General features: G+C 47.9%; 1 protein-coding gene across 2 annotated transcripts; it reads left to right on the plus strand.

Moving 5' to 3' along the window:
• Nucleotides 1-1,021: 1,021 nt before the first annotated feature.
• On the plus strand, nucleotides 1,022-18,562 carry DNAJA3 (DnaJ heat shock protein family (Hsp40) member A3). 2 transcript variants are annotated; one of them, XM_073553547.1, is made up of 12 exons: nucleotides 1,022-1,237; nucleotides 4,409-4,533; nucleotides 6,141-6,224; nucleotides 6,741-6,941; nucleotides 7,034-7,186; nucleotides 7,321-7,468; nucleotides 14,187-14,251; nucleotides 14,693-14,821; nucleotides 14,924-15,039; nucleotides 15,129-15,226; nucleotides 16,678-16,789; nucleotides 17,986-18,562. In XM_073553547.1, the coding sequence occupies exons 1-11, from the start codon at nucleotides 1,027-1,029 to the stop codon at nucleotides 16,785-16,787; spliced, it is 1,440 nt and encodes a 479-aa protein (XP_073409648.1). In that variant the 5' UTR covers nucleotides 1,022-1,026; the 3' UTR covers nucleotides 16,788-16,789; nucleotides 17,986-18,562. The 2 variants fall into 2 exon arrangements, with proteins under 2 accessions (XP_073409648.1, XP_073409649.1); XM_073553548.1 differs by lacking the exon at nucleotides 16,678-16,789 and having other exon boundaries at nucleotides 1,023-1,237.
• The last annotated feature ends 8,156 nt before the right edge of the window (nucleotides 18,563-26,718 follow it).

Genomic DNA, 26,718 nt, shown 5'->3' on the forward strand with positions numbered 1-26,718 from the left:
GCCTTTCTCTGTGCCTTCAAATAGTAATAGTGTCATCATTCGGACTTCACAATAAAATAATGACCCAAATGTGCCTCTACAAAGTAATAATACATTTCTGCACTCCCCGTAACTTTACGTAGTACTGAAGCCCCTATTGTGCCTCCACAGTGTAATTGCGTCCTCTGTATTGTACCCATATAACAATTACCTATCGTCACCTGAAAACAAGCTTTCCCTCTCCTCCCCACACGCCCATGAGGAGCGGTGGTCTCCGCCTGACTTCTGTCATGCAGTCAGTGATGGCCAGTCTGGCCCTGACATGTTGGTTCTCTTGTAATGCCCATTCTATTCTAAGTCCTTCACAGGCCAAACTTGGAATTTTGGGAGCACAACATGGAGCAATGTTATCATTGGGACCCCAGAAAAGTTTTGATCATACTTTTTTATAAAGTTGAGAAAGCCCGATGACGTCCGTAGAACCTAATCAGTCGTTTGAAAGTGCAGACCCATAGACAACGGGCGGTGAGGAGACTGGGCTGTGGAGCCCTGCTGATGGGAATCTAAAGCCCCAATGTCAGGATTGTGGGGGGGACCCAGCGGTTGGACCCCCGCGATCAGCAGGTCCTCCCTTATCCCATTGCGGTAATCTTTCCATGCTTTTATCAACTTTGATGTGCCTAAAACACTCCTACGGGTGGGGGAGTTATCGAAAAGCCACAAATGTTGGAGCAAGCTAATATATCTGGAAAACCAAGCAAGAAAAGACAAACACATAGAAAAGAGATTTTAAAGAGAAAGATGAAGCTGACACCAAAAAAAAAAAAAATCCCCTTATTTCTATAATGTTTTCAGTAAGGAGGTCATTCATTGACATAACTTTATTACACAGCTCGGGCACACATTACGCAACTTTCTTGAAAAATAGAGATTTCTAGAGAGTTCTCTCAGAGCAGTAGGAGTACTAAGATGGCGACCAGTAAGCGCTGGACGTCGGTGAAGTGATGGGTTTTGGGTGGAGTAAGAGGGCGCACTTCCGGTGTCCCAATGACATTCTTCCAGAACGGTGTCCGGGACGCATGCGCGGTGGAGAAAGTTCTCCCCGGCAAGATGGCGGCTCGCTGCTCCTCGCGTTGGTTGTTAGTTGCTGTGTCCGGGGCCCGGGGACCGCTGCTCCCCGGGGTTCAGCGATGGCCTCGGGGTGAAGGAGCTCTGCGTCTAGCTCTGAGAGCGGCGATAACCCGGGCATCTGCAGGAGGTGAGTGCCTGCGGGAGCTGGTGTCCGGCCTGTGCTCCCATGTGTGCTGGACACTCAAGGTTATGCTTCTCTGGGGAGTCTGGCTGATTACTCGGGAAGAGTAGGAGCGTTATTGCTGCAGGACTACAGATCCCAGCATGTTCCCACCGTGTAGGACTACAGATCCCAGCGTGTCACCTTAGTGTAGGACTACAGATCCCAGCGTGTCACCTTAGTGTAGGACTACAGATCCCAGCGTGTCACCTCAGTGTAGGACTACAGATCCCAGCGTGTCACCTCAGTGTAGGACTACAGATCCCAGCGTGTCACCTTAGTGTAGGACTACAGATCCCAGCGTGTCACCTTAGTGTAGGACTACAGATCCCAGCGTGTCACCTTAGTGTAGGACTACAGATCCCAGCGTGTCACCTCAGTGTAGGACTACAGATCCCAGCGTGTCACCTCAGTGTAGGACTACAGATCCCAGCGTGTCACCTCAGTGTAGGACTACAGATCCCAGCGTGTCACCTCAGTGTAGGACTACAGATCCCAGCGTGTCACCTCAGTGTAGGACTACAGATCACAGCGTGTCACCTTAGTGTAGGACTACAGATCCCAGCGTGTCACCTTAGTGTAGGACTACAGATCCCAGCGTGTCACCTTAGTGTAGGACTACAGATCCCAGCATGTCACCTTAGTGTAGGACTACAGATCCCAGCATGTCACCTTAGTGTAGGACTACAGATCCCAGCGTGTCACCTCAGTGTAGGACTACAGATCCCAGCATGTCACCTTAGTGTAGGACTACAGATCCAAGAGTGTCACCTTAGTGTAGGACTACAGATCCCAGCGTGTCACCTCAGTGTAGGACTACAGATCCCAGCGTGTCACCTCAGTGTAGGACTACAGATCCCTGCGTGTCACCTTAGTGTAGGACTACAGATCCCTGCGTGTCACCTTAGTGTAGGACTACAGATCCCAGCGTGTCACCTTAGTGTAGGACTACAGATCCCAGCGTGTCACCTCAGTGTAGGACTACAGATCCCAGCGTGTCACCTCAGTGTAGGACTACAGATCCCAGCGTGTCACCTTAGTGTAGGACTACAGATCCCAGCGTGTCACCTTAGTGTAGGACTACAGATCCCAGCGTGTCACCTTAGTGTAGGACTACAGATCCCAGCGTGTCACCTCAGTGTAGGACTACAGATCCCAGCGTGTCACCTCAGTGTAGGACTACAGATCCCAGCGTGTCACCTTAGTGTAGGACTACAGATCCCAGCGTGTCACCTTAGTGTAGGACTACAGATCCCAGCGTGTCACCTTAGTGTAGGACTACAGATCCCAGCGTGTCACCTTAGTGTAGGACTACAGATCCCAGCGTGTCACCTTAGTGTAGGACTACAGATCCCAGCGTGTCACCTTAGTGTAGGACTACAGATCCCAGCGTGTCACCTTAGTGTAGGACTACAGATCCCAGCGTGTCACCTTAGTGTAGGACTACAGATCCCAGCGTGTCACCTTAGTGTAGGACTACAGATCCCAGCGTGTCACCTCAGTGTAGGACTACAGATCCCAGCGTGTCACCTCAGTGTAGGACTACAGATCCCAGCGTGTCACCTCAGTGTAGGACTACAGATCCCAGCGTGTCACCTCAGTGTAGGACTACAGATCCCAGCGTGTCACCTCAGTGTAGGACTACAGATCCCAGCGTGTCACCTTAGTGTAGGACTACAGATCCCAGCGTGTCACCTTAGTGTAGGACTACAGATCCCAGCATGTCACCTTAGTGTAGGACTTCAGATCCCAGCATGTCACCTTAGTGTAGGACTACAGATCCCAGCATGTCACCTTAGTGTAGGACTACAGATCCCAGCATGTCACCTTAGTGTAGGACTACAGATCCCAGCATGTCACCTTAGTGTAGGACTACAGATCCCAGCATGTCACCTTAGTGTAGGACTACAGATCCCAGCATGTCACCTTAGTGTAGGACTACAGATCCCAGCATGTCACCTTAGTGTAGGACTACAGATCCCAGCATGTCACCTTCGTGTAGGACTACAGATCCCAGCATGTCACCTTAGTGTAGGACTACAGATCCCAGCATGTCACCTTAGTGTAGGACTACAGATCACAGCATGTCACCTTAGTGTAGGACTACAGATGACAGCATGTCACCTTTGCGTAGGACTACAGATGACAGCATGTCACCTTAGTGTAGGACTACAGATCCCAGCATGTCACCTTAGTGTAGGACTACAGATCCCAGCATGTCACCTTAGTGTAGGACTACAGATCCCAGCATGTCACCTTCGTGTAGGACTACAGATCCCAGCAGGTCACCTTAGTGTAGGACTACAGATCCCAGCATGTCACCTTCGTGTAGGACTACAGATCCCAGCATGTCACCTTAGTGTAGGACTACAGATCACAGCATCTCACCTTAGTGTAGGACTACAGATGACAGCATGTCACCTTAGTGTAGGACTACAGATGACAGCATGTCACCTTTGCGTAGGACTACAGATCACAGCATGTCACCTTTGCGTAAGATTAAAGTTCCTGGTACGTCGCCTCTGCTGTGTACAGCTACAGATCCCAGCGTGTTTTTGTTGTCGCATTGGGCTGCCAGCCCGGCGCAGGGCTTCTGTTCCCGGCGCAGGGCTTCTGTTCCCAACATTCTATTATCTTGAAGCTCCACATGTTTGTTTTTTCTTTTCCTCTTTTTCAGTCATTTCCTCTGCTCTCTGCACAGTTGACGCCTGAGCAGGCTAGTACAGCTCTCTCTGTTCACAGAGCTGCCTATTATATAGGAAGGAACGCTTACTCGTGAGACCAGATTATCCTTTTAAAAGGACTGTTCAGGATTAGAAATACAGGGCTGCTTTCTTTGAAAAGCAGCGCCACATCTGTCTATGCAGGTTGTGTCTGGTATTGCAGCTTTGCACTATTAAAGTGAATGGGGTGAGTGTTAATGCTACATACGACGTGTAGGCATGTGTGACGCTGATTTTTGTGGGTGGAAAAAAATCAGCCGTGTTTTTCTAATTCTGAACATTCCCTCTAGGGAGACAGGTGTGGGACTTTCTGAGTGATCGCAGGGATCTCGTAGTACAGTGTAATGTCTGAGGCTGGTCATTCTCGGGTGTTCTTCGTATTCATCATCACCTCCCTTCTCTCCGGTCTCCGCAGCCTTCTCAGGACACGTCTCCCAGTTTCACACCAGCTCATCTGTTTCTAACAAGTCGGACTATTATCAGGTCTTAGGAGTCCCGAAGAGTGCGACCCAGAAAGAAATCAAGAAGGCATATTACCAGGTGAGATGTCGGCACTATCGATGGTCGGATTGCGCCACAGCCCCGGTGCTGACGGTCCGCACTCTTTGGTATGTATTGATTAGTGGTGCGAGGACTTGTTTTATCTTCTTGTGAAATGGGCAAGCAATCCCGTGACTGGTCGGTTTCACAAGGAGAAATGGTAAACCTTCACCGAGGACCTCTCACCCGCTCATCCAGTGTCCTTGTCTTCACTGACGAGCTGCAAGAACCTCAAAGCTGCTGTCTCTAGTTGGGGTTGCTGTCTGGCTTTACTATGTGACAAGGCTCCAGTGATGAGCGAGCGTGCTAAGATAAGGTGTTACCCGAGCATGCTTGTGTTCTAATAGAGTATCTTCAGCGTGCTCGAATACTATGTTCGAGTCACTGCGGCTGCATGTCTCGCCTGTTTGATAGGCAATCCCTGCATGTGTTGCGGCTGTCGAAGAGCCACGAGACCTGCAGCTGCGATCACTTGAACATAGTATTTGAGCACGAAGATTCTCTATAAGCACACAAGCATGCTCAGATAACATCTTGTTCGAGCATGTTCACTTATCATTACAACAAGGCTCCTTAAATAGTCCTTCGTTGTCTTAAAACGTCGCTGCTCTCCAGTAGGTCACCCTAGAAAACTGATTTTCGTCCTCCATAGATGGGAACTAGTAATCGGCTATTTTTTTGCAGTGATCATTCCCTGGCCTTGGTCTTCCTAAGCTTGCTGTTGGGCTCCATACATGACCTATTGAGACAAATTTTTCCGCCCCCTTTTGCCATATATCTGCCCATCAGGCGTACCATGGTATATTATTGTATACCCCATGAAAAAGCACAAGCAGAGCAAGTAGTTTTTTCAAAATTTTACTCTGCGCCATTCCTCTGTGTATTCCCCTGCAAATGTATATTAAAAGGATTTATCCGGCAACTCTTACTTTTGCATCTGAAGCAAACAGTGCCAAAGGCGCTACCTGTCGAGACGTGGGTACAATCAGCCGTTATCGTGCATGTTCGTTAACACAGGACACTTGCTTGATACCTGACAGATCGTGCGCGCTTCTTGGCAGGTACGCGGGGTCGTAATGTCATCTGGACACTGCCATTGCCTTTGTTGGTAGCATCAAGGTCCCGTTTTCTGTTGATATTTCCAGGTAGAATAACTGAGTGACAGGTCAATCTAGAGATTTAGGAAAAGATGCTGCAGAATTGATGGGGAATGCAGTTATTTACTGCCAGCGACTTATAAGAGGGGCTTATAATCACCCTGTCTCCTGATGGCTGTTGGACAGATGTTGTAGCGTAGGGGTTCAGCTCGGTGATGTTGCTGAGATCACAGATGCCTGACAACCACTGAACTTTCTTTATCTCCCCTGCTTTATAACATGCATATAAGACAGGGCAGATAGCTACTGGATGGCCACGCGGCTGACAGGTAGGTAAGGTCTTCGCAGCTTCATCCTTTTGCATAAGTCTGCGTTCTCCTTTTCTGTGTCTCTGCCTTAATCATTTTCTTTCTTTACACTTTTATATTTTATTATGGTGCAATTATTCCTGGTCCTATGCTATTATGTCATTCTCTATGTGATCTGATCTGCCTTTGTCTATTACTGTAGCTGGCCAAAAAATACCATCCAGACACCAACAAAGATGATCCCCAGGCCAAGGAGAAGTTCTCTCAGCTGGCTGAAGCCTATGAGGTAACTGATGTTCTGGACTAGAATGGATTATGTGAACGGCCTTGTGCCACCCGCAGCAGTGAGGGCTGATGCCCCCCACCAGCTCAACAGCACAGCTCCATGCTATAGTGGCCATTCCCAAGTGCCACGGCTCAGCTCCTATTCTGTTCATTAGAAACTGAGGTTTCGGGAATGTCCTCTACACCTTGTTCTATTCCAGCTGCATTCTTTGCTTACATCCGTCGGCTGAACGATTGGTGTGTGCCGTGTGCAGACCCCTCCACCGATCTGATATATCGAAAGCCTAGGTAACCCTTTTATTAGAACGTGGTTATAGAGTGCTTGCCATGCTTTTTATACTTTTTTGTTGTTGTGGGGCTCTGGGCTAGGAGACCCCCCCCCCCCCCCCCACAATTACTCCTCACTGCAGATTGAGCCAGCACCCCTCTCTGTGCACGCAGCAGCTGCAGACCCTCGTCGATCTGCAGCATTGGCAAGAGACTTTCCTTTAATTGTTTATTTTCTAATTGTACCTAGGTGCTCAGCGATGAAGTGAAAAGAAAGCAGTATGATGCATACGGCACTGCCGATTTTGCAGCTGGGGCCGGGGGAGGTGGGCAACAGTACTGGAGAGGTGGCCCTACTGTTGATCCAGAAGAACTGTTCCGCAGGATATTTGGGGAGTTTTCTGGCTCGCCTTTCGGTGACTTAAATAATATGTTCGATCAACCACAGGAGGTGAGTGCCGCTTTTCCCTCACCTGGTGGTTCTGTATGAGCTGCAATCCTATATTGCAGAGGTGGGCCTGATTCTGCTCTGGTTCCTTGCAGTACATCATGGACCTGACATTTAATCAGGCGGCAAAGGGAGTGAACAAAGAGATGACTGTAAACATCACGGACACGTGTGAGAGGTGCAATGGGAAAGGCAATGAACCCGGGACCAAACTGCAGCACTGTCACTACTGCAACGGCACGGGCATGGTAAGTCTGAGCGACGTCCTCTTCATTGATGTGTTTTCATCGTACATTTTTGGTGGTGCTGATTGTTGTTTTTTTTACTCTTTATTTTTATTAATCTTTTTTATTTTTCATGCCATTGACAAAAATCTTTTTAGGAGACCATTAACACAGGTCCCTTCGTCATGCGATCAACATGTCGACGTTGCAGTGGGAAGGGTACGACTATGACAAATCCATGCCTCTCTTGCCGTGGTAGTGGACAGACAAAGCAGAAGAAATCTGTGACTGTGCCAGTACCTGCTGGTAAGTGCTAATGGGATGACAGACACCCCCCCGTATTGTGATAAAGGGGATTTATACCTGTATCCCAGCTCTTACATTTGCCATATTTTCTTATGCAGGTGGAAAATGCTTTTAATTTGTGGACAGTGTCATGTGCGTTTATCGGTGTCTGGACTTAGTACATATTGTGCAATATAATCTAAATAAAATTGCAAAATTAGATATTTTAAGATGCTGGTTGGTAAATGCACTGTTACCCGGTGCCCTTGACTACACCACTTGGCTCGCTACACTGACTTATAAATGGGGAGAACTTTTTCTCACATGCTTGTCTTACTTAACCCCTTTACCCCCAAGGGTGGTTTGCACGTTAATGACCGGGCCAATTTTTACAATTCTGACCACTGTCCCTTTATGAGGTAATAACTCTGAAACGCTTCCATGGATCCCGGTGATTCTGACATTGTTTTCTTTACGCTGATACCTCATATGTGGGAGAAAACTACTGTATGGGCCCACGTCAGGGCTCGGAAGGGAAGTTGTGACGTTTTGGAATGCAGACTTTGATGGATTGGTCTGCGGGTGTCATGTTGCCTTTGGAGAGCTCCTGATGTACCTAAACAGTGCAAACCCCCCACAAGTGACCCCATTTTGGGAGCTAGATCCCCCCCCCAAGGAACTTATCTAGATGTGTGGTGAGCACTTTGAACCCCCAAGTGCTTCACAGAAGTTTATAACGTCCAGGCGTGAAAATAAAAAAATCATATTTTTTTCCACAAAAATGATATTTTTGCCCCCAATTTTTTATTTTCCTAAGGGTAACAGGAGAAATTAGACCCCAGAAGTTTTGTAATTTGTCCTGAGTAGGCTGATACCCCATATGTGGGGGTAAAACACTGTTTGGGCGCATGGCAGAGCTTGGAAGGGAAGGAGCACCATTTGACTTTTTCAACGCAGAATTGGCTGGAATTGAGATCAGACGCCATGTTGCGTTTGGAGAGCCCCTGATGTGCCCAAACAGTGGAAACCCCCAATTATAACTCCAACCCCAACACACCCCTAACCATAATCTCAGCCCTAACCCTAGCCCTAATGGGAAAATGGAAATAAATACATTTTTTTTTTTAATTTTATTTTTTTTCCCTAACTTTAGGGGGTGATAACGGGGGGTTTGATTTACTATTTATGGCGGTTTTTATGTTTTCCGGCTGTCGCAAGCTAAAAGACGCTTTTTATTGTAAAAATAGTTTTTGCATGACCACATTTTGAGACCTATAATTTTTCCATATTTTGACCCACTGAGTCAGGTGAGGTCTTATTTATTGTGGGACGAGTTGACGTTTTTATTGGTACCATTTTTGGGCACGTGACATTTTTTGATCGCTTTTTATTCCGATTTTTGGGACGCAGAATGAACAAAAACCAGCATTTCAAGAATTTCTTTTGGGGGGTGCGTTTACACCGTTCCGCGTGCGGTAAAATTGATAAGGCGGTTTTATTCTTCGGGTCAGTACGGTTACAGCGATACCTCATTTAGGTCGTTTTTTATGTTTTGTCGGTTTTATGCAATGAAAACAATTTTATATAAAAAATGATTATTTTTGCATCGCTTTATTCTGCGAGCTATAACTTTTTTATTTTTTCGCTGATGATGCTGTATGGCGGCTCGTTTTTTGCGGGACAAGATGGCGTTTTCAGCGGTACCATGGATAATTATATGCGTCTTTTTGATCGCGCGCTATTGCACTTTTTGTTCGGCGGTAAGATAATAAATCATTATTTTTTGCTTAGTTTTTTATTTTTATTTTTTAAGGGGTTCGTTAAAGGGGTTAACTAATGGGACAGTTTTATAGGGTGGGTCGTTACGGACGCGGCGATACCAAATATGTGCACTTTTATTGTTTGTTTTTTATTTAAAAAAAATGAATTTATTAGGGAATATTTTTTTTTTAAATTATTTTTACACTTTTTTTTTTATTTTTTTAACTTTATTACATTGTCCCAGGGGGGACATAGCTGTCATGTGACAGATCGCTGATCTGCCAGCCAATAGAGATGTTATCAGGTGTAATGTGTTAAGGGCATGTCACACTAAGCGATATCGCTGTGTCTGATACTTACCTACGACCCGCTCTCCCGCTGGTTATCGCTGATCGCACGAGAACGTCCTGGACTGTTTCTCGTCGTCAGCTTCCTGCGGCGCTTCCTGCTGTGACGACGAGCGACACGTGGAGCCGGGCGGGAGGATGTCAGGATCGCCGTGTCTGACAGGTAAGTAGCGATCCCCGTCCCCTGCGATGTCGCTGGTGAGATCTGCCTGTGTGGCAGCTCACTAGCGACCACTTAGCGATGCACCAGCGATCCTGACCGCGTCATATCGCTGGTCGGGATCGCTGGTACATCGCTAAGTGTGACAGTACCCTTACTAGCATATGGATGTAGCCAGGCCCTGTGCCTTTGATTGTCTAACATCCCCTGGTGTGCTAGGCAATTGGTAATTTATCCCAAATCAGTTCCCACAATCCCTCTCACCTGATCCTCTACTCAGTCCTATATATTCAGATGCCTTCTAGGGGGGCACGTGTGCGGTTCAGGCACGTGTGTCCCTGCAGCATAAATATCGCGAAAATGCAGTTATTACTACGGCAGTTAGTCTCGGCAGGAGTCAGGACCCCACACTATCTACCTGTCTCTTTTGGGTATGTCCGCTGAGTAAGCCCTTTTTATTACTTCTATCCAGCTTTTCTATTCACCCTCCTACTCCTTCACCATGTTTACATATGCCTTCACAGTGTTTGCTCCTTTAGTCCTCACTCTCCTTCGCTATCCCCAAACCCCAGCAGCCTCTAACCAAATAATCATCTCGCCTTCCCTCTTTCCTCCCCACCTGACCTCCTCTGCTGAACTGCTCCTCAACCTCAAATCTGTCCGAATGAAACATAAAACAAGCTGCCCACTCTCCTCCCATCTGCTCTCCCTTTCCCTGCTTCTCCTCAGTGCCGGTGACATATCTCCCAATCCTGGACCCCCACAGCTCTCACCCCCCACTACTTCCCCTTCCTACCGCTCCCTATCTAATAAGAACTACCACAATCTTTCCAACTTAAAACCTGTGCCATTGACACCCAACCCCCTGCTCCCTCTCTCGGGAGCACTTTGGAATGCCTGCTCCATATGCAACAAGCTCCATGTGATTCATGACCTCTTTCTCTCTCACAATCTTGCCTTCCTCGGCCTCACAGAAACATGGCTGACACCCTCTGACACCGCCTCCCCTGCTGCGCTGTGTTACGGCGGCCTCCACTTTACCCACACTCCTCGCCCTGGAAGCAGACACGGTGGAGGAGTGGGTCTTCTCCTTTCTTCCAACTGCACCTTCAACCCAACCCCACCTCTTCCCTCCCTAATCCTCCCCTCTTTTGAAGTCCACTCTGTCCGCATCTACTCTCCCTCCAACCTCCAAGTGGCCGTCATATACCGACCTCCAGGCCCGACCACTGCCTTCATTGAACAATTCTCTACCTGGCTTCATTTTCTTTCAACTGACACCCCCACTATCATCATGGGTGACTTCAACATCCCCACTGATATCCTTCAGTCAGCAGCCTCTAAACTCTTGTCCCTTAATTCATCCTTTGGACTTATTCAGTGGTCCTCCTCAGCCACCCACACAGATGAACACACTAGACCTGGTCTTCACCTGTCTCTGCTCTCTTTCTAACTTCACCACCTCCCCTCTCTCTCTATCTGACCATCATCTACTCACTTTCTCATCCCTGTCCTCCTCACCTGGCACCCATGTCCAGCAACACGCGCAGCCCCGCAGAAACCTTGCACACCTAGACACCCACGCGCTCTCTGACTCTATTCTACCACTGGCATCCATATCCTCACTCCATGACACAGACAGTGCCACTGCTTTCTACAATGCCACTCTCGCATCAGCTATTGACGCGGTCGCCCCTTTCATTCATGGCAGAATGCGACATATCAACAGACAACCCTGGCACAATAACACCACTAAAAAGCTCCGGCAAGTGTCCAGGATTGCAGAGCGGCGCTGGAAGAAAACAAATTCACAAGATGAATTCACCACATTCAAAAAAAGCAACACTCGCTTTCAAATCTGCCCTCACCTCTGCTAAACAGGCCTACTTCACAACCCTCGTATCTTCCCTATCTTACAACCCAAAACAGTTATTCAAAACTTTTAACTCCCTCCTCCGCCCACCACTGCCCCCTCCAACCTCCCTCATCTCTGCCGAGGACTTTGCCACACACTTCAAAAACAAGATCGACCAAACAAGGCAAGTCTTCATCACTCAACCACCTCAATCCCTTTGTATACCAGACCAATGTCCAAACCCCATAACCTCACTCTCCAACATCACTGAAGGGGAGCTTAATCGCACCTCACAACCTGTGCACTTGACCCCATCCCACCTCCTCCCCAACCTCACCACCACACTTGTCCCATCCCTAAGCCACCTCTTCAACCTATCACTAACGTCCGGTACCTTCCCTTCTGCTTTCAAGCATGCCACAATCACGCCTATCCTTAAAAAGCCAACCCTCGACCCAACCGCTATGTCCAGCTATCGCCCAATATCATTGCTTCCATTCGCTACCAAACTCCTGGAGCAGCATGTCCACGCTGAACTTTCCTCCCACCTGTCATCTAACTTGCTCTTTGACAATCTACAATCTGGTTTCCGCCCCCATCACTCCACTGAGACAGCCCTGACCAAAATTACTAACGACCTACTTACAGCCAAATCAAATGGACAAGTCACAATACTCTATACTCCAGCGTCTAGACCTGTCCGCTGCATTTGACACAGTTGACCATTGCCTCCTACTACAGATCCTCTCCTCCTTCGGCATCAAAGGCCTTGCCCTATCCTGGATCTCCTCATACCTTTCCAACTGCACATTCAGCGTCTCCCACTCCCACACCACCTCCTCATCCCACCCTCTCTCTGTTGGAGTCCCCCAAGGCTGTTTTAGGACCCCTACTCTTCTCAATCTATACACTTGGTCTGGGGCAACTCATAAAGTCCCACGGATTCCACTACCACCTTTATGCTGATGACACTCAGATCTACCTCTCTGGCCCAGACGTCACCTCTCTGCTGTCCAGAATCCCAGAGTGTCTATCAGGCATATCCTCCTTCTCTCGCTTCCTCAAGCTCAATGTAGACAAATCTGAACTCATCATCTTTCCTCTATCTCACAGATCTTCCTTATCCGACCTATCTATAACAATTAATGACATCACACTTTCCCCAGTACCAGAAGTCCGATGCCTCGGAGTAACCTTTGACTCTGCCCTGTCCTTCAAACCTCACATCCAAGCTCTTTCTACCTCCTGTCGCCTCCAGCTCAAAAATATTTCCAGAATCCGTCCTTTCCTCAACCCTAAATCTACTAAAATGCTTGTGCACGCCCTCATCATCTCCCGCCTCGACTACTGCAACATCCTTTTCTGTGGTCTCCCTGCTAACACCCTCGCACCTCTCCAGTCCATCCTTAACTTTGCCGCCCGACTAATTCATCTCTCTTCTCGCTACTCCTCCGCTTCTCCCCTCTGCAAATCTCTTCACTGGCTCCCATTCCCTCAGCGTATCCAGTTCAAATTACTAATACTGACCTACAAGGCCATCTACAACCTGTCTCCCCCATATGTCTCTGAACTAGTCTCCCGATACCTTCCCTCACGTAATCTCCGATCCTCCCAAGACCTCCTTCTCTCCTCCACACTTATTCGCTCCTCACCCAACCGCCTCCAAGACTTCTCCCGAATAGCCCCTGTCCTCTAGAATTCTTTGCCCCAACAAGTCCGACTATCAACCACACTTGGATCCTTCAGACGCAACCTGAAAACTCACCTCTTCAAGAAAGCCTACAGCCTGCAATGACCCCACTACCTCCTCATCACTACCAGTGATATCACCTCAACCAACACCGGAACTGCTGCAGCCCCCCAACCTACTGTCTCCTTCCCCACCATCCTGTAGCATATAAGCCCGAAAGGGCAGGGTCCTCTCTCCCCTCTGTATCAGTCTGTGATTGTAAATTTGTTTACTGTAAGAGATATCTACAATTTGTATGTAACCCCTTCACATGTACAGCACCATGGAATCAATGGTGCTATATAAATAAATAATAATAATAAGTGTGACAGATCAGTGATCTGTCACAGGCATAGAATCAGACTTCCTCATGCCTGCGCTTTGCAGGCACTGAGGAAGCCAGCTCCCTGCAGGCCCCCGAATTTCCCTGTCGCCATCTTGGATCCGGGGATCTGCAGGGAAGGAGACCCCCGCAGCAGCGCTGCACATTGCGCTGCTGTGGGGGGCTCAGGGAAGCACGGAGGGAGCCCCCTCCCTGCCGATGCTTCCCTTTAACCCCCGGTACACCGCGATCGTGTTTGATCGCGTTGTGCAAGGGGTTAACGTGTCGGGGGCGGTCCGTGACCGCCCCTGACACATAGTGCCGAGTGTCAGCTGTGATAATCAGCTGACACCCGGCCGCGATCAGCTGCGCTCCCCCCGTGAGCGCAGCTGATCGCGCTAGACGTACTATCCCGTCCATGGGCATAGGGGCCCGGGTCCCATGGACGGGATAGTACGTCTGATGTCAGAAAGGGGTTAATAGTAAAAATATTTTTTTTTAATTTTCCTTATTTAGGATTTTATTATATAATTACATTTAAAGAAATCTAATTCTTTTCCTACAGGTATAGAAGATGGGCAGACTGTCCGGATGCCAGTGGGCAGGAAAGAAATCTTTATTACATTTAGGGTTGGTACACTTGTCCATTCTGGTCCTCTCGATTCATATCCATATCAGTTGGCGATGTTGCTAAAGTTTGGAAATTGACTTCTACGTTTTGAACAGCAGAGGGCAGTGTGGCACACATACTGTCAGCTATTGCTTGCATAGTAATGTACATTACTCGGTCACTTCACCACGGGTGTACGCTGCTGCCACCAGGAGGCTGAAACTGAATTACATCTGAGAAAAAAGTCCTAAAACGTACACACATTTGGTATAGAAACAACTATAATTACCCGCAGGTTATTTGGTGTTAAACATGGACAGTAAAGGCTATGTATTATCTCAAAAGAGCCCAAAAAAGTAATGTAATGGGTCGCACATACACAAAGTAGATTGGTTAATTGTGTCCGTTTTTTTGACAATTTATGTTTGTGTTACATTGCTGTGTGATATGATGTAATACAGGTGCAGAAGAGTCCCATATTCAGACGGTCCGGGGCCGATATCCATTCTGATCTACATGTATCTATTGCACAAGCGATTTTGGGTGGTACGTCCCGGGTACAAGGACTCTATGAACCCATCAATGTTGCGGTGGGTGCTTTTTTTTTTTAAATTTTATTATTGTTATTTATTATGTTATTGTTATCTTGATGATGGCTGCTTGTCTGACTCTTCCATCTTTGTGTATTTCAGATACCGCCAGGCACGCAGGCAGATCAAAGTATCAGAATTAGCGGCAAGGGCATAGCAAGAATGAACAGTTATGGCTACGGCGACCACTACATACACGTCAAGCTGAAAGTTCCTCGGTGAGTGGGTTGGAGAGGGATTTGTTTGGCCACTACATGTCACTTTTCAGATGTTAGATTATCCAATTTACTCTTCCATCCTGTTGTAGGCAACTTACTGACAGGCAGCGCACACTGATACAGAGCTTTGCCGAAGAAGAAACTGATGTGGAGGGCACGGTGAATGGCATCACCAACACAACCACAGGTAGTTTAGAGCTGTGATCCAAGTAGATCTAGTAGAGTATAGAAAGGTATGATGTTCAGGACAATTGCTCCTGCTCGGGGGGCGGCGGCGGCTGCTCCTGCTCGGGGGGCGGCTGCTCCTGCTCGGGGGGCGGCTGCTCCTGCTCGGGGGGGGGCGGCTGCTCCTGCTCGGGGGGCGGCGGCTGCTCCTGCTCGGGGGGCGGCGGCTGCTGCTCGGGGGTGGCTCCTCCTGCTCGGGGGGTGATTATGCGTAGAGAGAGATTGTCTTTGAGGTGCTACTTCTTTATACTCTGACTATACACCCTTTTGCTTGGCAGTTTTGTTTATTTGCATGCTTTTAGTCTTACACATACACGTAGCACTAAGAATGTGACACATGTCGGTGGATGGCATCACCAACACAACCACAGGTAGTTTAGAGCTGTGATCCAAGTAGATCTAGTAGAGTATAGAAAGGTATGATGTTCAGGACAATTGCTCCTGCTCGGGGGCGGCGGCTGCTGCTCCTGCTCGGGGGCGGCGGCTGCTGCTCCTGCTCGGGGGCGGCGGCTGCTGCTCCTGCTCGGGGGGCGGCGGCTGCTGCTCCTGCTCGGGGGGCGGCGGCTGCTGCTCCTGCTCGGGGGGCGGCGGCTGCTGCTCCTGCTCGGGGGGCGGCGGCTGCTGCTCCTGCTCGGGGGGCGGCGGCTGCTGCTCCTGCTCGGGGGGCGGCGGCTGCTGCTCCTGCTCGGGGGGCGGCGGCTGCTGCTCCTGCTCGGGGGGCGGCGGCTGCTGCTCCTGCTCGGGGGGCGGCGGCTGCTGCTCCTGCTCGGGGGGCGGCGGCTGCTGCTCCTGCTCGGGGGGCGGCGGCTGCTGCTCCTGCTCGGGGGGCGGCGGCTGCTGCTCCTGCTCGGGGGGCGGCGGCTGCTGCTCCTGCTCGGGGGGCGGCGGCTGCTGCCCCTGCTCGGGGGGCGGCGGCTGCTGCCCCTGCTCGGGGGGCGGCGGCTGCTGCCCCTGCTCGGGGGGCGGCGGCTGCTGCTCCTGCTCGGGGGGCGGCGGCTGCTGCTCCTGCTCGGGGGGCGGCGGCTGCTGCCCCTGCTCGGGGGGCGGCGGCTGCTGCCCCTGCTCGGGGGGCGGCGGCTGCTGCCCCTGCTCGGGGGGCGGCGGCTGCTGCCCCTGCTCGGGGGGCGGCGGCTGCTGCTCCTGCTCGGGGGGCGGCGGCTGCTGCTCCTGCTCGGGGGGCGGCGGCTGCTGCTCGGGGGTGGCTCCTCCTGCTTGGTGGGTGATTATGCGTAGAGAGAGATTGTCTTTGAGGTGCTACTTCTTTATACTCGACTATACACCCTTTTGCTTGGCAGTTTTGTTTATTTGCATGCTTTTAGTCTTAAACATACACGTAGCACTAAGAATGTGACACATGTCGGTGGATGGGGGAGGATGAGGGTCTGACGCCTATTTACTGTTTGTGCCCACCAGGCAGCTCACGGCAGAGCTCTGCAGCTGATGAGGAGAGGCCTGAGTCTGAGCAGGCAGGGAAAAACAAGGAGGGATTCCTAAGCAAACTAAAGAAAATGTTTATTTCTTGACGGTAGGATTTAGCTGTTTTTATTTCTCTAGAACAAGCCGCATTGTAATCCAGCGGTTTACTTCCATCTTTTTGGCTGTAAGTGTGCACGGCTCCGGAGTTTTTAGACTGATTTAACAATAGTCGGAGCCTGATCTCGGCAGTTTTGCGGTGATTGCACATATAGTAGATGAATGTCGGCTTTATTTTACATCCCGGAGAGATCTCTGAGATCCTTGTGAGATGTTGACCCCTCCGGCCTGAGCTCATGCCCCAGATACTCGGCTCTACCAGCTGCAGCTTTCTGCTATGAGCACATGCTTTAATTTAGTAGGTGTGATATTCTTTGTTTTTTGGCGCTCATTGTGTGTAAAAAAAAATATATATATATATATATATATATATATATATATATATATATATATATTTCAAGAAAATTGTGGCGATACGAAACTTTAAAAAATATATATTCTAGTGGTAACAAAACCAAAAAAATTGTAAAAAAAGAGTCACCATTTTCTGAGAAGTGTGACTTTATTTTTGTTTTTTTCCCTTTGATGGAGCTGGGTGAGGGCTTGGTTTTTTTTTTTTTCTTTTGCACCGTCGTGATGTTTTTTCTTTACCGTATACTGTTTTTGGGTACATCTGCCAAGTTAATTGCTATTTATTACATTTTTTGGAGAAGGTGGAAGTGCAGTGATCAAAAATATATAATTGTAGCTTTCTGATATCTTTTTAAAGGGTTTAATGTACAGTTTAAATCATTTTATATCTTGATAAATCTGACCTTTTTGGACAAAATAATAGGATATATATTTAATCTGATTTAAACATTTGCTTTTTTTTATATAGGGGACTTGAACCTGCGATAGTTTGATTGCTTATATTATATACTTCAGTATCACAGTATATAGTGAAATCATGGTTCTTTACAGGAAGACCAAGATGGCAGTTCGAGGGCCTTCAGTAGGCGACCATATTAGCCCTTAGGTTTCCCGCGGTGTCTCTGCAGGCAGTCTGTGCACGCAGTGGCATCGTATGTTTGCTGCTGTCAATCATTGACTGACTGCAGACTTTGTAACTTTTGCGGCTGTGTTGTTCCAATCCCACTGCTTTTTGCGAACCCTATAGACGGGCAGTAATGTTATCTTTTAGCTTTATAACATGTCATGATTTGCAATTTTGGATACTTTGTGACATTTTAATATTTTACTCTGCAGGAAAGAAATCGATGGAAAACTAACATAGTTGGATTCTCCGTGGAGACAAAAGCCTCGTATTGTGACGTCGTTACATCTTGAAAATGCCCCGTGTTATACTGGGTGGACAAGCGAGACATTTCTCAGTTTTGTTTCCTGTCGAATTTACCTGCACAGAATTCGAGAATTCTTCCTGTCCTGTAGATGAAGGATTATCTGAATCAGACTAATGCTACGTTTCCTTTTAGGTTTGTTGCCTCCCTGTAATTCAGATCCCGTGCGTCCCTGTCGTCTACACTGTCAGTGTATAATATATGGGGTCATCGGGTTATTACACATCCACAATACACCGCAGGCGCTCTGCTCCGTGTACCTGACTGTGGACAGGAGACGTCTAGAACATGTAAAATACATGGGAAGAAGGAAGATTGCTGCCTCGTCTTCTCATGATGCATATTGATTGCTTTTCTGCACGGTTTAGCTGCATCAGATACATCCTGGCACCTTATAATTTTCCTTAATATACGGCCATAGTGCCGGCCAGCGTACAGGCTTTATGTCCTATACATGTGAATAAAATCGCTGACGGCAAACACCATGTATCTCTAAGTATTATTTTTTTTTAAAAACATCCCTTAACCCCTTCATGACCCAGCCTATTTTGACCTTAATGACCTGGCCATTTTTTGCAATTCTGACCAGTGTCCCTTTATGAGGTAATAACTCAGGAATGCTTCAACGTATCCTAGCGATTCCGAGATTGTTTTTTCGTGACATATTGGGCTTCATGATAGTGGTAAATTTAGGTCAATAATTTTTTTGTTTATTTGTGAAAAAAATGGAAATTTGGCGAAAATTTTTAAAATGTTGCAATTTTCAAATTTTGAATTTTTATTCTGTTAAACCAGAGAGTTATGTGACACAAAATAGTTAATAAATAACATTTCCCACATGTCTACTTTACATCAGCACAATTTTGGAAACAACATTTTTTTTCGTTAGGAAGTTATAAGGGTTAAAAGTTGACCAGCAATTTCTCATTTTTACAACAAAATTTACAAAACCATTTTTTTTAGGGACCACCTCACATTTGAAGTCACTTTGAGGGGTCTAAATGGCAGAAAATACCCAAAAGTGTCACCATTCTAAAAACTGCACCCCTCAAGCTACTCAAAACTACATTCAAGAAGATTATTAACCCTTCAGGTGTTTCACAGGAACTAAAGCAACATGGAATGAAAATATGGACATTTTAATTTTTCCAACCAAAATTTTATTTTAGCATCAGTTTTTTCATTTTCACATGGGTAACAGGATAAAATGTATCCTAAAATTTGTTGGGCAATTTCTCCTGAGTACACTGATACCTCATATGTGGTCATAAACCACTGTTTGGGCGCACGGCAGGGCTCAGAAGGCAAGGAGCGCCATTTTACTTTTTGAATGTAAAATATGCTTGAATGTTTAGCGGTTGCCATGTCTTGTTTTAAGAGTACCTGTGTGCCTAAACATTGGAGCTCCCCCACAAGTGAGCCCATTTTGGAAACTAGACCCTCCAAGGAACTTATCTAGATGCATAGTATGCACTTTGAACCCCCAGGTGCTTCACAAATTGATCTGTAAAAAAAAAAAAAGTACTTTTTTTTTTCACAAAAATTTTATTTGGCCTCAGTTTTTTCATTTTCACATGGGCAACAGGATAAAATGGATCCTAAAATTTGTTGGGCAATTTCTCCTGAGTACATCAATATCTCATATGTGGTCATAAACCACTGTTTGGGCGCACCGCAAGGCCCGGAAGGGAAGGAGCGCCTTGTGACTTTTTGATTGGAAAATTAGCTCCAATCGTTAGCGGACACCATGTCGCATTTGGAGAGCCCCTGTGCACCTAAACATTGGAGCTTCCCCACAAGTGACCCCATTTTGGAAACTAGACCCCCCGAAGGAACTTATCTAGATGTGTGGTGAGCACTTTGAACCCCCAAGTGCTTCACAGAAGTTTATAACGCAGAGCAGTGAAAATAAAAAAATAATTTTTTTTCCTCAAAAATTATTTTTTAGCCCGCTATTTTTTATTTTCCCAAGGGTAACAGGATAAATTGGACCCCAAAAGTTGTTGTCCAGTTTGTCCTGAGTACACTGGTACCCCATATGTGGGGGAAAACCACTGTTTGAGCGCACGGCATGGCTCAGAAGGGAAGGAGCGTCATTTGACTTTTTGAATGGAAAATTAGGTCCAATCGTTAGCGGACACCATGTTGTGTTTGCAGAGCCCCTGTGTGCGTAAACTTTGGAGCTCCCCCACAAATGACCCCATTTTGGAAACTAGACCCCCTAAGGAACTTATCTAGATGCATAGTGAGCACTTTGAACCCCCAGGTGCTACGCAGAAGTTTATAACGCAGAGCCGTTAAAATAAAAATATTATTTTTCCCTCAAAAAATAAATTTTTAGCCTGCTATTTTTTATTTTCACAAAGGTAACAGGATAAATTGGACCCCAAAAGTTGTCCAGCTTGTCCTGAGTACGCTGGTACCACATATGTGGGGGGGACCACTGTTTGGGCACACGTTGGGGCTCGGAAGGGAAGTAGTGACTTGTTCCGCCCCAACCCTAGGTTCCGCCCCAACCCTAGGTTCCGCCCCAACCCTAGGTTCCGCCCCAACCCTAGGTTCCGCCCCAACCCAAAAAATATTTTATTTGTCCCTACCTATGGGGGTGATAAGGGGGGCGGTGATTTACTTTTTATTTATTTTGATCACTATGAAAGTTTATCATAGTGATCAAAATAAATGAATGAATCTGCAGCGTTGCAGATTCGATTCGGCGCACTGCGCATGCGCCCGCCATCTTGCAAGATGGCGGCGCCCATGACGCTGGACGGCAGGACACCGGGACGGATAGCGGGAGGTCGGAGGCACAAAGGAGGGTGAGAGTGGGTGATCGGAGGGCGATCGGAGGGCTGGGGGGGCGGAGGGAAGGTGGAGGGGCAGATCATGACGGCGGCTGCCGATCGGTGCCGTCAGACGGTGGCGGCTGCCGATCGGTGCCGTCAGACGGTGGCGGCAGCCGATCGGTGCCGTCAGTCGGTGTGGGGGGGGTCGGGTCTCGGTGTCCAGCCATGTCCGATGCTATTTCAGCATCGTCCATGGCTGGATTGTAATATTTCACCAATTTTCATTGGTGAAATATTACAATCGCTCTGATTGGCAGTTTCACTTTTAACAGCCAATCAGAGCGATCGTAGGCACGTGGGGGCTAAGCCACACCCCCAGGTGTTAACTCTGAAGGGTCCTTTGTGTGCGGGTCGGGTGACCTTTCAGTGACCCCGGTCACCCGACCCGCAGGTGGGCTATTTATAGCATGACGCCTACGTAGGCGTCATAGGTCGTTTGGGCACTGCTTTTCATGATGCCTACGTAGGCGTCATGGGTTGTGAAGGGGTTAATAACTTCAGCCACAGATACTTTGAGAAACTTCTGCATCTAAACATCATCTCTCATCCGAATGACGTCCTTTTGGTTCCAAGTGAATTTCTGCAAGTCCCAATAAGATGGAGGATGAAGTCACAATCCCATCATTTGTTTCAGAAAACCTTTGTCCCTCGAGTGCAGTTTAAGAAAAAAAAAAGTGCTTTACTCCCCCTCATCAGGTCCAGATTCTGAGTCTCCCAATTTCTGTTATTGTCTGCAGCCAATAGATTGAGCTCAGCAGCTTTGCCCGAGTTGACGGCACTAGCAGCTCCATTATTGACTGCTGCTCGGTTGATTGATGTCAGCACTGCGGACAATCACAAACTGGAAGCAGCGGCAGAGACTTTTAACACTGGACGGGGGAAGAAAAAAAAAAATATATATATATATTATACTAGCTGAAGAGCCCGGCGCTGCCCGGGCATAGTAACTAAGTGTGGTTATAGCAAGTTATAATTATCCTCCATCCCATAGGCCTGTGCCCATATACCCATCATACATATCCTCCATCCCATAGTCGAGTGCCCATATACCCATCATACATATCCTCCATCCCATAGTCCCGTGCCCATATACCCGTCATACATATCCTCCATCCCATAGTCGAGTGCCCATATACCCATCATACATATTCGCCATCCCATAGTCCCGTGCCCATATACCCATCATACATATCCTCCATCCCATAGTCCCGTGCCCATATACCCATCATACATATCCTCCATCCCATAGTCCCGTGCCCATATACCCATCATACATATCCTCCATCCCATAGTCCCGTGCCCATATACCCATCATACATATTCGCCATCCCATAGTCGATTGCCCATATACCCATCATACATATTCGCCATCCCATAGTCCCGTGCTCATATACCCATCATACATATCCTCCATCCCATAGTCGAGTGCCCATATACCCATCATACATATTCGCCATCCCATAGTCCCGTGCCCATATACCCATCATACATATTCGCCATCCCATAGTCCCGTGCCCATATACCAGTCATACATATCCTCCATCCCATAGTCCAGTGCCCATATACCCATCACACATACTCCATTCCATAGTCAACCATTGTGACATCATAATGAGGGGGGCTTGACGCGCACACACTTTTTCCCCAGTATGTAGACGGGCAAAATTGTTTGGTGAATTGGAACATGCGGGGTTAAAATTTCACCTCACAACATAGCCTAGGATTCTCTCGGGGTCCAGACGTGCGACTGTGCCAAATTTTGTGGCTGCAGCTGCGACGGTGCGGATGCCTATCCCGGACATACACACATACATATACACACACACATACATACACACATACATATACACATACATACACATACATACATACATACACACTTTGAGCTTTATATATTAGATTATAATATAAATTTATTTTTTTTTAAACTGCAGCCATGGGAAAGGAGATTCAAAACCTGGAAAGCCCCTTTATTATGAAAATAGCTATATATTTTGCAGATGCATGTACTCATGTAATTCTATGCAATTAGTAGTTAATAAATGTATTACACATGTAATAGCAATGCTGGAGTATATTGCATTGTGCTTTTCTTCTGTTGTTCCTCCTGGAAATGTATAACTAAATTGACAATTGAGTGTTTCCATATCTTTTTTTGGAAAGGGGCTGTGCCCTCACACTGTCAGCACCGATTGAGCAGTGTCGGTGTTGGGCAAGGGCTAAAAATGAATTGTCAGATTATGCCTACATTTCTATGCAGAATGATGGAGGAACGGCACAACGTTGACCGCTAAAGAAAGCTCAGACACGTCAGAAGCGGCAAGAGACGGATAGGTGATGGCGTCTTCCAGCTGGGATACCACTTTAAGTAATGGAATTTACCTTGTGATATGTAAGGGGTAACGTTTCTCCTTTTGGAGTGTGGCAAGCCAAGCCTGGCATGTCAGCGTGAGGAGACTTATAAGCCATGCATGCTCCTATGGTCGGGTTATTGCTGGAGAATGAAGCTATGCACTGTGCCTGGTATCACTTTGTGCTTGTGGGAAGTGGATGTGGCTACAATACTACAGAGACTGATCAGATGTCGGAGAAGGGACTGTGACTCCAGCACATTATGTCCCGCAGGCAGTGTTTTCTTTACTGATTTTCTGCTGAGTTTTCATGAAAATTGTATTAAATCCTTCTGCCATCCAGGGTTCATTGTTTTATTTTTTTTTTTTGCATATGACTTTGGTTGCATGTAGTGAAAACCACAATGTCGCCAGATCCCTGCACCCAGCCTCCGAGGACCGTCCCTTCACATCAACCAGGTTCAGACCACAACTCCCGACACAACCGTGGCTTTCTAAGCCTGATTGAACGGCCTTGTTGGCGTCTTGGATGTAAAATCTGGTCATGAAAATGCACAGCATATGTTGGAAAAAAGAGCAGAAATGAGTCTGCTGGTCGGCTCCTTATGGCTTCTCCATTCCCGTCTCGGCTTGACTGATAGACCTGTCAATCAGAGTATATACAGGTGCTTCTTCCAAAATTAGAATATCATCAAAAAGTTATTTCAGTTCTTCAATGCAAAAAAGGAATCTCATATAGAGTAATTACAGAGTGATCTATTTCACGTGTTTATTTCTGTTAATGTTGATGATTATGGCTTACAGCCAATGAAACTCAAGTCAATGTCTCAGTATATTAGATTAATTAACAAAAATCACCTGTAAAGGCTTCCTAAGAGTTTAAAAAGGTCCCTTTGGCTAGTTTCACATTAGCGTTTACGGTCGCAGCGTCGGGCTGCACACGGCCGCCGCTAAGCCCCACCCCCTTCCGCGCCTCCGCCGGTAGCTCCGCCTATGGACACAAGACGCTGCATGCGTCCTGCGTCCCCTATCTTTAGTACTGGGGACGCAGGCCGTGTGCAGTATGCGTTTGGCGGCGCATGCGTCCTTTTGACGCTGCGCCGACCTGCACCAAACGCAACAGGTTGCAATTTGGTGCACTCTACGCAGCGTCAAAAGGACGCATGCGCCGCCAAACGCATACTGCACACGGCCTGCGTCCCCAGCGCTAAAGATAGGGGACGCAGGATGCATGCAGCGTCATGCATCTGTAGGCGGAGCTACCGGCGGAGGCGCGGCAGGGGCGGGGCTTAGCGGCGGCCGTAAACGCTAATGTGAAACTAGCCTTAGTCTGTGTCAGTAGCTCCACAATCATGGGGAAGACTGCTGACCTGACAGATGTCCAGAAGGCAGTCACTGACACACTCTGCAGTGAGGGTAATCCACAAAAGGTCATTGCTAAAGAAGCCGACCGTTCACAGAGTGCTGTATCCAAGCATATTAATGGAAGTTGAGTGGAAGGAAAAAGTGTGGTAGAAAAAGGTGCACAAGCAACCGGGATAACTGCAGCCTTGAAAGGATTGTTAAGAAAAGACCATTCAAAAATGTGGGGGAGATTCACAAGGAGTGGACTGCTGCTGGAGTCATTGCTCCAGGACATGGGCTACAAGTGTCGCATTCCTTGTGTCAGCCACTCATGACCAAAAGACAACGCCAGAAGCGTCTTACCTGGGACAAGGAGAAAAAGAACGGGACTGTTGTCAGTGCTCCAGGGCAGGGCATGATCACTTTTAGGTTTGCAAATTACACTTAGTGTATAGTGATGAGCGATCGTGCTCTGATAAGGCGTCTTCCCCAAGCATGCTCATGTGCTAAACGAGTGTCTTCAGGGTGCTCAAATAATATGAGTCCCCGCGGTTGCATGTCTCGCGGTTGTTTGACCGCTGCAATACATCCAATGATTGTCTAATAAACAGATAATCCCAGCAGGTTTTACAGCTGCGAAACATGCGACCGCGGGGACTCAAATATATTATTCAAGCACCCCAAAGACACTCGCTTAGCATCCGAAGTTCTCCACCAGGGTTGGAGGACTGTGCGAAACATCACCAAGACATTGACTGCCATAATCTGCTTAGTTTTCTAGGGTCACAACAATCTCTGCAAGGATCCACCTAGTTTTTCTGTTCTGCTATGAAAGTCTCTGCAGAATCAGAGTTAATTCCTAGACCAGTGGGCGGCCAAGTGCAATAAAATGGCTACATCGCGGGTGACTTATTTTTATTTTACTCGCTAATATAGCGCCATTAATTCCACAGCACTTTTGCAGACATCATCCCTGTCCCCATTGGGGCTAGGTCTTTGGAATGTGGGAGAAAACAGGAGGAAACCCACACAAGCATGAGAATGTACAAACTTCTTGCAGACTTGAACCCAAAACCAGAGCGCTGCAAAGCTGCAGTACTAACCACTGAGCCACCATACAGCGCTAACCACTGAGCCACCATACAGCGCTAACCACTGTCACCATGCAGTACTAACCACTGAGCCACCATACAGTGCTAACCACTGAGCCACCATACAGCGCTAACCACTGAGCCACCATACAGCGCTAACCACTGAGCCACCATACAGCGCTAACCACTGAGTCACCATACAGCGCTAACCACTGAGTCACCATACAGCGCTAACCACTGAGCCACCATACAGCGCTAACCCCTGAGTCACCATACAGCACTAACCACTGAGCCACCGTACAGCGCTAACCACTGAGCCACCATACAGCGCTAACCACTGAGCCACCCTACAGCGCTAACCACTGAGTCACCCTACAGCGCTAACCACTGAGCCACCCTACAGCGCTAACCACTGAGCCACCATACAGCGCTAACCACTGAGCCACCATACAGCGCTAACCTCTGAGCCACCATACAGCGCTAACCACTGAGCCACCATACAGCGCTAACCACTGAGCCACCATACAGCGCTAACCTCTGAGCCACCATACAGCAATAACCACTGAGCCACCATACAGTGCTAACCACTGAGCCACCATAACGCGCTAACCTCTGAGCCACCATACAGCGCTAACCACTGAGCCACCATACAGCGCTAACCACTGAGCCACCGTACAGCGCTAACCACTGAGTCACCGTACAGCGCTAACCACTGAGCCACCGTACAGCGCTAACCACTGAGCCACCATACAGCGCTAACCACTGAGCCACCATACAGCGCTAACCCCTGAGCCACCATACAGCGCTAACAACTGAGCCACCATACAGCGCTAACCCCTGAGCCACCGTACAGCGCTAACCACTGAGCCACCATACAGCGCTAACCACTGAGCCACCATACAGCGCTAACCACTGAGTCACCATACAGCCCTAACCCCTGAGTCACCATACAGCGCTAACCACTGAGTCACCATACAGCGCTAACCACTGAGCCACCATACAGCGCTAACCA

The sequence above is a fragment of the Dendrobates tinctorius genome, unplaced genomic scaffold (genome assembly GCF_039654945.1).
Source record: "Dendrobates tinctorius isolate UK_male_01 unplaced genomic scaffold, ASM3965494v1 ptg000202l, whole genome shotgun sequence".
NCBI lineage: Eukaryota > Metazoa > Chordata > Amphibia > Anura > Dendrobatidae > Dendrobates > Dendrobates tinctorius.

Coding starts and splice junctions, on each gene's coding strand:
- DNAJA3 (XM_073553547.1), top strand. CDS start 1,027: ATGACATTCTTCCAGAACGGTGTCCGGGACGCATGCGCGGTGGAGAAA. Junction 6,225..6,740: donor AGCTGGCTGAAGCCTATGAG/GTAACTGATGTT, acceptor AATTGTACCTAG/GTGCTCAGCGATGAAGTGAA. Junction 14,822..14,923: donor ATGAACCCATCAATGTTGCG/GTGGGTGCTTTT, acceptor TGTGTATTTCAG/ATACCGCCAGGCACGCAGGC.